This window comes from Phalacrocorax aristotelis, chromosome 1 (assembly GCF_949628215.1).
Source record: "Phalacrocorax aristotelis chromosome 1, bGulAri2.1, whole genome shotgun sequence".
NCBI classification, from domain to species: Eukaryota; Metazoa; Chordata; class Aves; order Suliformes; family Phalacrocoracidae; genus Phalacrocorax; species Phalacrocorax aristotelis.
The window spans coordinates 201808014-201823183 of record NC_134276.1 but is presented as its reverse complement, the minus strand read 5'-3'; the positions used below and the strand labels follow the sequence as shown (position 1 = coordinate 201823183).

At 41.9% G+C, this 15170-nt stretch overlaps 1 protein-coding gene across 3 annotated transcripts; it reads left to right on the top strand.

Annotated features, from left to right (window-relative positions):
- The first annotated feature begins 697 nt into the window (after positions 1-697).
- TRMU (tRNA mitochondrial 2-thiouridylase) lies at positions 698-13405 on the top strand. Of its 3 annotated transcripts, XM_075081312.1 has the most exons (11): positions 698-833; positions 1258-1423; positions 3631-3737; positions 4247-4369; positions 5755-5927; positions 6881-6934; positions 7481-7547; positions 8372-8472; positions 9470-9614; positions 9861-9943; positions 11686-13405. In XM_075081312.1, exons 1-11 carry the CDS (start codon positions 749-751, stop codon positions 11830-11832), a joined length of 1251 nt encoding a protein of 416 aa, XP_074937413.1. In that variant the 5' UTR covers positions 698-748; the 3' UTR covers positions 11833-13405. The 3 variants fall into 3 exon arrangements, with proteins under 3 accessions (XP_074937413.1, XP_074937414.1, XP_074937415.1); XM_075081313.1 differs by lacking the exon at positions 9861-9943 and having other exon boundaries at positions 706-833; positions 11686-11900; XM_075081314.1 differs by lacking the exons at positions 698-833; positions 1258-1423 and adding an exon at positions 3160-3269.
- The last annotated feature ends 1765 nt before the right edge of the window (positions 13406-15170 follow it).

Genomic DNA, 15170 nt, shown 5'->3' with positions numbered 1-15170 from the left:
CCCTGTCAAATATGAACCATAAAAATGTGAATTTTGTCTTTTCTTTGCTTGTTCCTGCTTTCCTTCTGTGCAAAGCAGGAGGGCTGCTTCTGAATTGCCTCTGATGAGCCATGCTCAAACCAGCTCCTCAACTAGCCTTTGGATAGGGGAACAAATGAGTTTGGTTGCATATTGCTAAATTGAAACAGAGGAAGATGTTTTTAAAAGAAAATGAACTTTTTTTCCTTATTAGTGACAATTTGTGGTTGCTTTTAAAAGGTAAATGGGTTTATGCCCTATGCTTCAGGGACTTGCAGGAGTGCCAAGCATTCTGTGCCCCTTGACAACTACATTTTCTGAATATTTATACACTTTTGCAATATATATCCAAAAGAATATACGGCATATGCACCCTCTAAATGTGGGTTTTGAGCACGACTGTGACCCCTTACAAACAACCACGAGCCACCTGCGTTGGAGCCCCCGGCCAGCTGAGCGATGCCTGACAGCGCCTCCCGTGGGCCCGGTTCCCCGCTGGAGCACCGCGAGTGCCGCCCGGGTCGCGCCCTTACCGGCGAGCTGGCGGTGGCCATGGCCGCTCGCGCTGCTGCCGCCGCCGCCTTCGCGGGGTGTCCCCGCCCGCCGCCGGAACCCCAGAGGCAGGACGCGTTTTCCCCCGAGCACCGTTGGGCGCCGCGCCGCCCGGCTGCGGGGCCCCCGGAAGTGGCCGTCGCGCGGGCGGAAGCGGTGGCGGGGAGGGAGGGGGACGATGCTGGCGGCGGGGCGGCGGGTGGCCTGCGCCGTCTCCGGCGGGGTGGACAGTGCTGTGGCCGCCCTGCTGCTGCGACGCCGAGGTGCGTGCGTGCGTGCGTGGGTGGGGAGAGCGGCGGGGCCGGGCGGCACCTCCCGGCCCGCTCTCGGCCCTCCGGCCCGGCTGCGCACCGCCACCCTGGCGGTGGGGCAGCCCCCCTCCGGGCAGAGCACCCCGGGGAGCCGGGGGCAGCAAGGAGGGAGCGGTAAAGGAAAGGATGGGAGGCACCGGGAGTTATGACCCGTCACCGCGGTGGGTTGCCGGAAGAGCTCGTTTTTACCTGAGGTGTTGGCTGTGGGAAAAAATACAGTAACTGCGCTGTGAAGCTGAGCAGGATGTTTGCTTTGTACGGGACTGCTTGCACCTTCTGAAGGGAGCAGTCACTCAAGCAAGTCTTGAAAGACGCAGATTTGGGTCCAGGCTACAAGAATTTCACTTTGTAAGTCATTCTTACCTTCATTTCATAGGCTACCAGGTGACAGGTGTCTTTATGAAGAACTGGGACCCTCTGGACGAGCAAGGAGCTTGCTCCATTGACAGAGATTGTGAAGATGCTTACCGGGTTTGTCAGAAGCTTGACATTCCTTTTCACCAGGTTTCCTACGTAAAAGAATACTGGAATGAAGTATTCAGGTAGAAACACATTCAAAATAGATGGTCTTTCAGTATATTGGTGTAGTACCATGTTACTGTGAAAAGTAAGGATGGACAGGTAATGGGCAACAGCAATTTATTACAGTATTATTGGTGCCAAGAGAAAGTACTGGAGCCTGTTAAATATCGGAGGAATTACTTTTTCTCTTATTTGTATTTAAGATCAGCATTTCTATGTTGGTTTTAATGCGTTTGTTATTTTTGAAATTGATAGGAGATTTCTCCCTAGTTATTACGAGCGTGTAGCAGTTGCTTTGTTGCAGCTCATTTCTCCTGCTTCCCACATACTGGCCCAACCTTACTGCAACTTCAGAAAAAACTATTTAATGGGGTGCTGTTATTGTCTGTGTGTGTCATTTATGCAGTGCATTTTCTGTTAATGTATACTGAATCCAGTTTACCACAAAGCGGTCATGAGCTAACCTTGCTTCTTCAAGCATAACAAATTTGAAACCATTCTCTAAAGAGGGCATTCAGATTTTCTGTGAATTTGTTCCACTTTAAGGGAAGGAAGTTCTGCACAGAAAAGCTGAGAGGTTTTTTTGGGAGGCAGGAGAGGGGAACTATTGGTATAACAACATAATTTATCTTTTACGCACTCGACATAAGTATGTAAAAGTTTTTCCCTGATCTTCGTCATCCCCCTTTAAGTAGTGCTGCTGTTGCCTTGTCTTAGGAATAGCCTAGTCGCACGACTTCTGCTTCATGTTGAAATGACATCAAGTTGAGCACTAAAATTTTGTACAGTTAGTGGGGAAAAGAGCCCTGTTCTGGGAAAGTTCACTCCATTTTTCCCTCCTGGTGTGAGAGAATGGGTAAATGTTATCAAAATTCTTGAGGGTGTGGGGTGTCTGTGAATCAATGATTGTATAAGATCAGCTTTTCTTTTGCTTCTCATCATGCCCAGTGTTCCCAAACAGTCTGCTGCAAGTGTCTTACTTTGTTTCGGAATCCTTTTTTCTTTACTGTCATCACTGACCTTGGATTTACTTCTCCTCTGGGCCTCTTTTTAAAGGGTTATTAATCAAAAAACATCTTTTATCAAGAGAAGTATTCCGGGTCTTGTCTTCCCTATGCTTTGTGCAAAGTCTGTTTCAGATCTTGAGATCGGAGAGAGGTTCAGTGGGCATCCTTCGTTGCCTTTTCTCTGGTTCTGTACTTTACTTGAAGTTCTGAACAATGCGAGCCTGGCTTTATGCTGTGTCTTTTATAAAGCTTCCAGCGTGCTCTTGCAGCATTTACAAAGGAGTATTGTGTTACTGTAAGAGTGCAGTGCTGAGCCAGGAAGAGGGAGTCAGCTCTGGGTAGGCCCAAGTGATTTAATTATTAGTATGAATTGTTGAATTCAGAACTACTGAATTAGACAAAATAAAAGATGTGTTGCTTTATTTTTTATTTATGAATGTAAGTATAACACAGCAAGGAAGCAGCATTTGATTATGTTTCAGAGGGTGGAAAGTAAAACCCAATACTGGGGTTGCTGGTGTTCTTTAAATCTGGTCTCTGCCCTCGGTTCCTGTTGCCTGCAGTGACTACTGAGGACAACTAGAACAATGCAGCAGTCAGGCCGGTTGGTATCTCAGTGAGTCACTGTACGCTGGTTTACTTTTATTAGTTATTATTTCAGTGTTTTCAAGAAATAATGCTAAGCACTTTAATTACATGTGAGTGTAAAACTGCAACGTGACCTTGTGAAATTACTTAAATTTCTTGAAGGCAAAAGAAAAGACAGGAAAAAATCTCTCTGAAGTTAAAACCCATGACTGCTTCTGGTGGCATTATTGCAGATTATGTTGTCCATTCAGCTGAGACACAGCAACTCCGGGTGTGTACTCCACTGCACTGTCACTTTGAAAAATTAAACAGGGTTGTTTAATTCTGAAAGTAAGTGTTTTGATGGGTGGGATGTGCACAGTGGGCAGCCGTGTCTCCCCTGAGGCAGTACTGACTTAATAAAACACGGTTACAAGGTTGTGAGTGATCATTTGACCACGTCCTCAGTGTACTTTGGAGAAAATCCTCCAAGCACTGTTTTTCACAGGTTAAAATCTAAGTAAATTTATTTCTTACATAAACACTTAGTATGGCTGGGTCTCAAGCTCTCATGTTTAAAGAGGTCGTTTGGTCTCCGATAGTATTAGGCAGTGTTAATAATGTTGATGCACACTTGAATCTTTATTTTACAGTGACCTCTTAAAAGAGTATGAATTGGGAAGGACTCCTAATCCTGATATTGTCTGTAACAAGCACATCAAATTCAACCACTTTCTTCATTACGCGATGGATAACCTTGGTAAGGCATTTTCAAGTGTGTCAGTACAGAGTGTGTGCCATGTAAATGCTTCAGGGATATAAACTCTTGAAAAGGTGGGGAAAAACCATGAGTTCCTGTGTGTGCCTAAGTCACATATCTCTGTGGCAGCATTTCAATATCTGCAAAGTATTTGGTTTTAAGTTTGCTTTTCCATAATGGTTTGGGTTGGAAGGGACCTTTAAAGATCATCTAGTCCAACCCCCCTGCCATGGGCAGGGACATCTTCAACTAGATCAGGTTGCTCATATGTGGGAACAGATTTAATTCAAGACATAACTTTGACCTGACTGATAAGCTTTACATTCTTAGGTGGTCCTTAAAGTTGATGCTGATGAATAGTTTACATTATTTAAGTAGCAGGAGTATGATTATTGCCAGTATAAGACTTCTCTACAGGTTTTTTTCCTTCATTGCTTTTTGCTTTTCTTACTGGATGTTTATAATCCTGTTTTAAACTGGGAATTTCTTTGGGCTTTTTGTCTTGGTAGGAGCAGATGCAATTGCTACGGGGCATTATGCTAGGACCTCCCTAGAGGATGAGGAAGTGTTTCAACAGAAACATATTAAAAGACCACAAAGGCTTTTCAGAAACCGTTTTGAAGTTAGAAATAGTAAGTGGTTTCTTCATTTCATATTTCATCCTAGATAGGAAAGAGAAATTTAAACTATATTTGGTGTCACAGAATCAGGAAAGTTCGTTACCTTTCTCACAGTGATTGCCATTTCAATCCCAGCCTTTGTAGAAGGTTGATTGCGCAAAACGGGATTTACGTTACTAAAAATTAACCTGACTAGTCAAGTATTACATTTTCTATTTTAAGAGTTCCAGTCCAGGTGTAATGGTAAGAATAAGCATTTCAGTAATAGTCAACATTCTGGAAGAGCTGTAATGTGGATTAAGGAGACAGGCCTATCTTCTATACCCTGGAGAAGTATTTAAAGAAATTTTTATCAAGTATTTCCATGACTGACATAAAATTTTCTTTCTGAATGTTGCTTCTATTATAGGGAATGTATTTTAGGGAATGTATTCTTTGGCTATTCAGTGTGTAGTAGAGGTAGAATTCATCATGGGGATGTGCTTAAGCGGAATTTTAGAATTAATGCTTTGAAACATTAAGATTAGTAACATACTTCTTTACAGTAATTGGACTCTATATTCTTCCCCACTTCCATTTGTTTGTTCTGGACATAAAGGGGTTTATTTGTTTCTTTGTTGTAATTTTATTTTTGGAAAGTTGGAATGGCCCCAGCGGGACCAGTGGTCTGTGCTTGTGACAGGCTGTGGTTCACAGTTGTAGTGTTTTGTGATGCTCTAAACAGGCTTCCTGCCCTCTTGCTGAGATTTTGTGTTATTGGTTGTGACTGAACTATTGGCCTGTAGTTAGTGTTCGATTGAGTGAAGAAACACGTAAGCAGAGTTTTTACAACAGCAGGTCTGTTAGCTCCTAAAGAGAGTGGACAGAACATGACTGAAAAACTACACCAATTTATTTCTTCTGGGCAATCAGGAGGCTTCATGTATTTTAAAGAAAAAGGTCAAACCCTCCTCTCTGAGCATTGGGAATACCTCTGCCGATCGTTCAGATCGTTGATTTACAGCAGTGTGATTTCAGGGCAAAACTGAATGTCTTTTTTGAAGAACAGTGTACTCTCAGGTATTTCAATCTTCATTCTCTCTCACTTGAAACAGGAAAGTTCTTTTTGTTTTTCTTATTGTTGATATTCTTGCCAGTGACACAGGCAGTGTGTAATAGATGAGGCAATGTTAGACTTGGTAAGATTCTGCATTGTACAAAATCAGAATCTTTCTAGATATTTTTAGTGGTGAGAAAATACCCAAACACTTTCAGTTAGATTTTGAAAAACCTGAAAAATACTGTCTGTAACATGTATTTGGAAATACTAAAACTGTTTATTGTGAAATAAAATACTAAACGAAGTCGAACTACTAAAGGGGGTTGTGTTAAGATTCTTTGTGTTCTGTACTTCACAGCTGTGAAACTCCTTCAAGGGGCTGACCTCTTTAAGGACCAGACCTTCTTTCTAAGTCAGATCTCGCAGGATGCTTTGAGGAAAACCATTTTCCCTTTAGGGGATTTAACAAAAACTTTCGTGAAGAAGATAGCAGCAGAACATGGCCTTCATCATGTGTTAAAGAAAAAAGAGGCATGGTAACACTTAACTCTTCTGATTTGTATTTCTCTCTAAAATAGATTTTCCTGAACTTTTTGAACTTGAATATGTGACAACTGGTCTGTTTCTGGGCATCATAACAGAATAGGTTGGGAAGCAGTTTTATAGCTGTCTGCTTGCTTAAAAGTACTTTTGTGAGCTTGTGGTTAGTTGTGTACTTTAGCTTGCAGATAATTTGTCTGCCATTGTATCTCAGAAGAACTAGGGTGAAGGTGGATGTGTTATGATGCTGTGAACCTTAAGGAGAGCATTCTGTATCACAGCAGGAGAGAGGCCTTTGGTCTTTATTTTCCATAGCTTTTAGAGGCTTCCTCACGCTAATTGTTTTTTCAATATGTCTTTATAGAAATTGGATCATCCTGTTTTTCCATAGTCTATTAAAAAAAATGTTCTGTTTCTCTGAGAGCTAACACTTCATGACTAGATCCTACAAAAATGTAACGCAAGCAGCAGTTGTATTGCTGATGCCGTCTTGATTGCTTTTAATGTTTACATTTGTCCACTGTAAATGGGTGCTTGAAGAATGTAGATAGTAACTGAAAGGAAAAGGAAAACCTATTTGTTTTTGAAAGTTGTTTTTCAAGACATATAATATTACTATATAATTTGTTACTTTTGTACTTTAATCTGAAAGAGATTTCTGTTTTTAATATACATACAATATAGTTACCAAAGTTAATGTATTTATTTATTGAACATGTGTTCTATTTCTTATTTCTCTTCTGGGCTTACAGCTCTCGCTGATACTATACAGAATTAGTTTACCTATGTTGGAGCAGATATTGTGGTTTTTTTTATTTTATGAGATGCCTAGCATAGTTTGGCATACATAGTGGGGGAAAAAATCCATCTTAGACAGATTATTAATAGGCATTATTTCAGATTTTTTCCTCTGCTTTATGGATTAAATGTCACTTCCTTTTCAGAGTATGGGAGTCTGTTTCATTGGTGAAAGAAACTTTGAAAATTTCCTTCTTGAGGTGAGCAACATTAACTCTATGACAATCTTTTTGTTCTGCTCTGGTTTTCAGTAGTAATTTATAACCTTGACTACCGAGAAATCCCCAACAGCTTGTGGCTCACACTAAGTAGTAGTGTTCCATCTCCCTGTGCATCCCAAGCCTACCCAGAAGCTAACGCCAACAGCCTGTAGGAAGTCACTCTTCCACCAGCGACCAGTCAGTCTCTTTCTGTAGCAGGAGGAGTGTGTGAACTTTCACTCCTGTGCCTGCCAGGCTCTGGCAAGTGGTTGGGATGTGAGAGGGGCCAATGGCTGAATCCTGCTGTCCCCTGGCATAAGTGAGGATGGGGGAAGTGAAGCCCAGAATCACTGCTGCTGGGGACTGCCCTTCCTACTTCCCTCTCTAAAGCAGCATCAGGGAAGAGGCAGTAAGCTGCCTGGGAAGAGTTTGCTTCTTCAAAAGTTATTTTCCAACTTCAGAAGCATGTAGTGACCGAACCTGAAATATACGATGAGGTTTTTTTGGGCCATCTTGTGACTTAAACAATCTCTTCCTATTTGGTAGTATTTAGAACCTCAACCAGGTAACTTTGTTTCCATTGAAGATAAGAAGGTGATGGGAACACACAAAGGTAATTGGCTAACCCACCTTAATAACTGCTTTTAGATAAATGGAACAATACTGCTTATATTTGGAGGGACAAATTTTGTGAAATTCCAAACCAGTCTACAGGTTTTTCCCAGTTTGATAACTCTAATAATTGTGGAAAACTTGCTTTATACAATAGAGCCTTGAACTACAACTGATTCTCAATTTTGTTCCATGTTGCAAGAAAGCAAATGATAATTATTAGGGTTACCCTGGTGATACTAAGTGGTTGTTAATTTAATAACAAACGACTGTTGTTCATTTAATTTTGTCAAAATGACTGTGCTTCAGTTCCAGATTCTTTAGTGCCTAAACTTTGCAGAAGAAATAACCGCACACCTCAGTGATGCACAGTAGGACATCACCAAACATGGGCAGCTTACCTTTTCCTTTCCTTCTGTGTGTCCTTCCTTGGCTCTCCTCAGTTCTAGCTGCCAGAACTGGGTTCCACTCCCAAGTAATTTATGGAAGTAGGATGTTCTACTAGTACATAAAAGTAAGGGAAACTGGTAAGACTGAGTGGTAGCAAAACTGCAAATTGAAGCTGAAATAAAGAAATGTTTGTCTTCTATAAACCCTAAGAATACCATAATTGAAACTGATTAGTTTGAAATAATGTGCTTCAGGTACAGATAAAAAATTTCAAGGAGAGGTTAGTTTAGTTTGTGATTGGCACACTTCTCCAGGGCAACTTGGTTCATTATTCGTTGTTTAGTAGTAAAGTTTCCAGTAAATTGTTTTAACATATTTTTCTGAAAGCAAAAGATTAAAAGTTGCTAGCAGCATTACAATTTCTTATTTCTTTAGGTTGGTTCCTCTACACAATAGGCCAGAGGGCTAGGCTAGCAGGCCTGAAGGATGCTTGGTTTGTTGTAGACAAAGATGTCCGCACTGGAGATGTCTTTGTGGTAAGTTAATTAACACTGGTATTGCAAATGACTAATGCAAACATTTTATGACTCCTGCTGTATGGAATGTGATTCTAACCTGGACAGGGTTCTTGGCTTTCCTCTTGGGGGAAACAAGAATCAACTAGTGCAGCATCAGCAGATTTGAAACATCTTGTCCAAACTGGCTTTTCTTGGGTAGAAAATTGGTTTAGATTTTGTCATAGACCTTTTCTAGACAAAGGGCAAATACTGAAAAGAATCATATAAAATGTGTATTATCTTAGTTTACTACGTATTGCTACTTTCTTTTTCTAGTAAAAGAAGTAGTAGCCAGTAATACAGTTCTATCATTTTGAAAACTGAGGCACAATATGTATGATACTGCAAATAATGAGTGTGTTAATGACTAATCACAAGAGATGACTGGGAGTTCTGCAGCTTGCTAGCGTTGTCAGTTTCTTGCTGTTCATGCAGCTGTTATTCTTATTTGATACTGATGTGATTATAGTGAGGTGTTCTGCTACTTGTTGATGTGCCTGGGGGAGGAAATTTCATAATCAAAATGAGAGTTGAGAGGAAACAGGCAGGACCACTAAGAAATTTTTATATGCCCTACAGTGAGGTGGTGCATGTGCAACGCCTTTGCTGGGGAGGTGTTGAGTTGGGAAATTGGAGAAGAGGGAGGTAGCATCTTGTTTAGGTAGGATAAGGAGGACAGTAGATGTCTGAACTTAGTCTGAAGAAGGCAGAAACATGATTGGAGGAAAAAGAATACAAGCAGTGACATGACTGAGATGCAGATGACTGACAAATAATTCAGGCTTGCTTTAGCCTTTTTTTTTTTTTCATTAAAGGCTTCCACCTGGAAGCTGATTAAGTGCTAATAAATGTGTGCTTTCTTACTTTGCCTTCCTTTTGATATGGCTTGATTCTTCTTCTATATTTCATGCTTTACTTTACAAGTTACACACCCTCTGGCAAAAACATCAGCATTAAATAAACGTTGTATTTTAAGGCACCATCAACAGATCACCCTGCTCTGTACAGAGACCTGTTGCGGACAAACCGAGTGCATTGGATAGCAGAGGAGCCTCCTGCAGAGCTTGTTAGAGATAAAATGATGGAATGTCATTTCAGGTTTCAGCACCAGATGACACTGGGTAATCAAACCTTGTTTTGTTTTTTGTTTTACTGAGTTTGTGAAACTGTGGTAGTATGTTCAGTGTCATTTTGCGAAATAGTTGAAATGTTTTGGCTTGCCTTTCTGTTTCTATAGTGTCTTCATAAAACAATTCTGTGTAGTAGTATCTTGACTTAGATCTGCTTAACTTAGTGATGAAGGTTTTTCATTTTTACTGGGAATATAAGGATTAACTGGCAGATGTTTGGCCATTTTTCTGCTCTAGTGCCTTGTGTGCTGACTCTAAACCAAGATGGGAGTGTGTGGGTGACACTAGTGAAGCCAACAAGAGCTATCACCCCTGGGCAGGTAAATCATTAGAAGTGATTTTCTTCCCTTTTTTTTGGTGTTTTGGCTTATCTGGCTGTCGTTGTTCAGCCCCAGTCGGCAACTAAACACCACGCAGCCGCTCGCTCGCTCCCCCCACCCCTGTGGGACAGGGGAGAGAATCGGAAGACCAAAAGCAAAAAAAAAAAAACTTGGGGGTTGAGATAAGAACAGTTTAGTAATTAAAATAAAATAATAATAATGATTATGATGATAATAATAATCATGATAATATAATAAAAAGGAAAAGGGAAAAAGGAAAAAAACACAACCACAAATGATACAACCGCTCACCACCCGCTGACTGACGACGCCTGTCCCCTAGCCGCGATTGCTGCCTCCCTCCCCCGGCCAGCTCCTCCCAGGTAACATACTGGGCATGACGTTACATGATATGGAATATCCCTTTGACCAGTTTGGATCAGCTCTCTTAGCTGTGCCCCCTCCCCTCCTGGCTTCTTGTGCCCCTGGCAGAGCATGGGAAGCTAGAAATGTCCTTGACTAGTACAAGCACTACCCAGCAACAACCAAAGCATCTGTGTGTTATCAACATTGTTTTCATACTAAGTCCAAAGCACAGCACTGTTCCAGCTGCAGTGAAGAAAATTCACTCTATCCCAGCTGAAACCATGACACTGGCTAAAAAAACAGTACTGTTTTTATTAGCTGAGGCAAAATAGTTAATTTATTTGCATGTGAGAGCAGTTAGCTCTATATTGACAATTCATCAACTGTTTTGAAGGATTGTTTCTAGTTTTCAGTGGTCTGGGAAACTGGCTTACAAGTTTTAGAGATACATGAAAACATCTCTGGTAATCAACTGTATATGCAGAAATGGAATCTGTTGTTGTGTTCAAGAAATAGATTTAAATAGGCATTAGTTTGGTAATTGGCTGCTTAGTATGGTTTTAGTGTTCAAATTTGTTTAGTGAGGGTCTCTGTCCAGTGCATTTCATTGTCCCAGAACAGTACTAAGAAAATGTATTGTGTAGTGATGCCTTTTAACATTGCTAATATAAAGATACTCCATTGCATCGTAAACCAGCAGTTCTTATTTTCTGCATGCCCTCTCCCAGCATACGTTCTACCCTCCCTCTCGCTCCCCGAAACTTGGGGGCCTGTGGGACACATCAGGAGGGAGATTGAGAGTTGTTTGTGATGGAGAGAGGGATACACTTAAGAGAAGTGAGCTGAGCTGAGAAGACTCCAGCCAGAGCTGATGATAGGCATGAGAAGCCCCAGACTACCAGGAGCTGCTGGGCCTGTAGGTGGGCTCTTTACTGCAAGGTAATAAGACAAGGCTGGGAGGTCCGTGCTCCTCCTGTCCTTCAAGAACCTGCTGAGCACATCAGGGAGCCCCAGTCACTTCCTTCCACATGGTCTGCTCCAGTAGTCCTTGGTCCCCTTCCTGTTTTGAGAAGTGCCACTATAGCCTGGAGGTCCAGTGAAGATGCAGATGTTATGCACAATCCATTCCACCTCAATAACTGAAGAGGTTTGAGATAATCTTGTAGAAGTTCATGATAGAATTTCCACCAACGTGTTTATATTTACACTCATATGAGCCAAAGAATCTCTTGCATTTTTTTATTCTTTTAAAAAAAAAAGATTTAGAACAAATATAAGTAAATACACTCACTGTCCAGCAGGTCTTGCATGGCCTGCAGTGGCTCACCATGCCGTTTGCAGCTGCTGAAAAGATTCTCCCTGTGGTTATGTCCTAGTTTGCCGTGTTCTACAAGGGTGACGAGTGCTTGGGCAGCGGGAAGATCCTAAGGATGGGCCCATCGGTGTATACCATGCAACAGGGCAAAAACCGAGAGGAGGGTCCAAAGAAGGAAGAGATTGACAAGTTAGATCCGGCAACATAACACCTGGGTTTGTTTATTGAAGGACTTTGGAGAATTTGCTGCCTGAGAATAATAAAAAAAATAATAGATGTTTTTTGTTGATCCGTATGTTCTAAAGGTCAGTTGACCATCAAGCCCCAGCTCTTGACTGTTAGCACTGAACAAATTTAAAACTAAGGCCAGTTTGGTACAATTTTACTGGACTGGATGGCGATACCTATGTTAATACATATCAAGGGATGTCTTAAAGTTGTTCTGTAATAGTAGTTACACATACAAGAATTTTAATGTAAAAATCATGTTAAAATCATAAATATCTTTTATGCATAAGTGAAATTTTTTTTTTTCTTACTTGAAGATACCTGTCCCTAGGTAAAGTACATACGTTGTTTTACAGTAAATGTATGGTTGTGCTTTTGTCTGAGAAAGGGATGAATAATATTTAAGTTCAGCATTTTGAATGAACTACAAGCATCAGATATTTTTCATTTTATATAGTTTTATAAGAAATGCTTCAGATTTTTAAGCTGTGTTAAGTAGTGGTTTCAGATGTTTACGTAACTCAGAATTACAAATCTAGGGGCTTAAAAACAGTCTTGATGGTTAAATTTTTTCACACAACTGACTAATTCTTTGTTAACTGCTGAGGGCAGAGGCTGTTTGGTTTGTCTCCTGGAGAACAGAATGCATTGTGCTTCAAAAAATGGAAACTCATATGCATTTCCTTATTAGGTAGCTAACTTAATGGAGACCTTGCCATATGTCAAAATGGAGTGGTATTAGGAAGAGCTGAATTACCCCTGTCCAAATTATCTACGTTTATAAGGATTGGGTGCATACTGAGGACACCCTAAGCTTATAACAAAACTTTATTACAGCAAGTCAACAAAAATTAATTCCTGTCTTTCAACATGGTAACTGTCCCTAAAGTACAGCTGTGCAGGAGCAGGACTTTCCAGATGGGTGTAGAATTTTGAGATTTGCATCCAGTTTGGGCCGTAGGGAAGCTGTACTGTGAATAGATCTTTTCAGGAGATCTGAAGGCTTGGATTACATGTATGTCCTTTTCTGTTGTCTTAGTATCTTCTAAGAATTCCTTTTATTTCTTCTGATAAGAAAAGTAAAAGGTAGTCTCTTCTTCAAAGTGTGGAAGTAAAAGGGGGAGGAAGACACTTCAGCGTCTACCTGCTCGTCTGGTAAAGTTAAACACACAGTTCAGGGAGCCCTAAGGAAGAAACCTAGGCTGTTAGATTCTTACGTATTTTTTTAACACTACAGTAGATCTGCTTGAGAGGGGAAGAAAGCCATCCTTTTTCACCGGTGCCAAAATCAATTTAATAGTGTGTCTTCAGAGTGTCTATCCATGTGCAGGTTAACTAAAGACTACTCAGGTTCCACCTCAACTCCTGATTTGTGTTAGGTTAGTTGTGTTATGGGTTCTGGTCATGACTTCTGTTTTCCTAATGCTTTCCTTACCTTTTCTGAAACTTTGCCTTTGCAAAATGTGGAATTAATTACCAAGGAGTTAATGTTCCACATTGTCCTCATCTGAGTTTTCCATTAAATGTCCCAATTAAAATCTTCACAAATGTTTTGTCTTGTACTAGTGTGGTTTTTATTATTACTTCATCTCACAACACTCTCAGGTATGTTTGTTGTTTGATACTGTACTGATAGAGGTAGGTTCAACTGTGAGGGCATCAAAAAGGACATAGCCATTTCTATGTCTTCAAAATTCACTTTCTTTTAAAATTCACAGAATTGCAGAGGTTGGCAAGGACCTCTGGAGATCATCTAGTCCGACTCCACTGCTCAAAGCAGGGGCAGCTAAAGCAGGTTGCTCAATGCTTTGTTGTCATGTTTTGAATATCTCCAAGGGCAGAGACTCCGCAACCTGCCCTGATAAGATCCCCCTGAGCTTTCTCAAGGCTGAACAGCCTTCTCTCAGCTTCTCCCTGTATGACAGATGCTCCATTACCCCCTCATCAGCTCTTCCATATCTGTGTCAGGAAGTTATCAGTACTCTAGAGACCTCCTGGTCTACTTGTGCCTATGTGTTCTCCCTCCCTCAGGTATCAGAGTGGCTTAAGTCCTCCATGAGGACAAGGGCCTGCAAACACGAGGCTTCTTCCAGTTGTTTTTCTTCCCGATCACACAGTCAGTAGCAGACACCTGCAGCAATGTTACCCATGTAGGTTGCCCCTCTGATCCTAACCCACATGCTCTCAGCTGCCTCGTTGCCCACGCCCAGCCAGAGCTTCATGCCGTCCTGCGGCTCCCTCACATCCAGGATGACTTCCCAACCTCCCCTTCCCCTCCCATCAATCTCGGAGATCCTGTACACATCCACGGCAGCACTTCGGCTGTGTGACCTGTCCCACCATGCCTTCATGATCCCAGTGCGATCAGCCCATGCAGCTGCACACAGACTCCTAACTCCTCTTGCATGTTGCCCGTGATGCATGTGTAGTGCATGGGCACTTTGGAGGGTCATCTAGAGAGGCCTGACCTGCCTGTTACGTTTTCAAGATCCTGCTTGGATCACCCCACCACCTTAGCTTGCCAACCCAGTCCACCAGTGGGTCTCCCCATACCATCCCATCCTGGATTTAAGTGCCTGGTGAGCAGCAAACCTCCCTGGACACCAGGTCGGGTCAGCAGCTGGAACTTCTGTCCCCTGTGTTAGGGATGTCTTGCTGTTGTCACTCTTGCCTGTCCCTCCTGTACAGTGGTGGGTTTGGGCCCTTAAGGCTGCAGGGTTTCAGGGGAGATCCAGTTATCTCTGCTTCATCACCCCTAACGTGGGCCAGGCTGCAGACCTCCTGCCATGCTCCCAGTGAATGAGACCCTCCACCATGCCCACCTCCTGCAGGCCAGGAGCCCAGCTCTGCCAGGCCTGGGGGGCTGCGCCCTCCCTCAGGAGCTTGGCCTGAGTTGGGGTCACTTAACATGTCTTCATTCTTTAAAAAAATGCGAGTTACTGGTTTTTAAGTCCTGAAGTTGCTGAATAGATACTGTTGTGGTTGCCACCACCTGGAAATGAAAGTCAGATCTTTAGAGTTAGTAAACGACTGCCAAACCAGCAATGCTCCCAGCTGGTAATTTTGTTTAGCTTAAAGATCTGCTTACACTAGTAGTTTCCAACCATTAACATTTCTCTGTATAATGAGTCCTTACCTCCTTTTAATTTTCATGTTTCTCCTAGGGAGTGTTTCCTTTCCTATGTGCCTACATAGATTTAAATTCGTGCATTATTTTGGCTCTAAAACTCCAAAATTTAGCTATTGTATAGCCACCTGTGACCCCTGGACTTGCTGAAGTGTCAACAAAGTAAGTTCTCAGAGCTGCCTAAAAATATC

Coding starts and splice junctions, on each gene's coding strand:
- TRMU (XM_075081312.1), top strand. CDS start 749: ATGCTGGCGGCGGGGCGGCGGGTGGCCTGCGCCGTCTCCGGCGGGGTG. Junction 8,473..9,469: donor GCACTGGAGATGTCTTTGTG/GTAAGTTAATTA, acceptor TTGTATTTTAAG/GCACCATCAACAGATCACCC. Junction 9,944..11,685: donor GAGCTATCACCCCTGGGCAG/GTAAATCATTAG, acceptor GTTATGTCCTAG/TTTGCCGTGTTCTACAAGGG.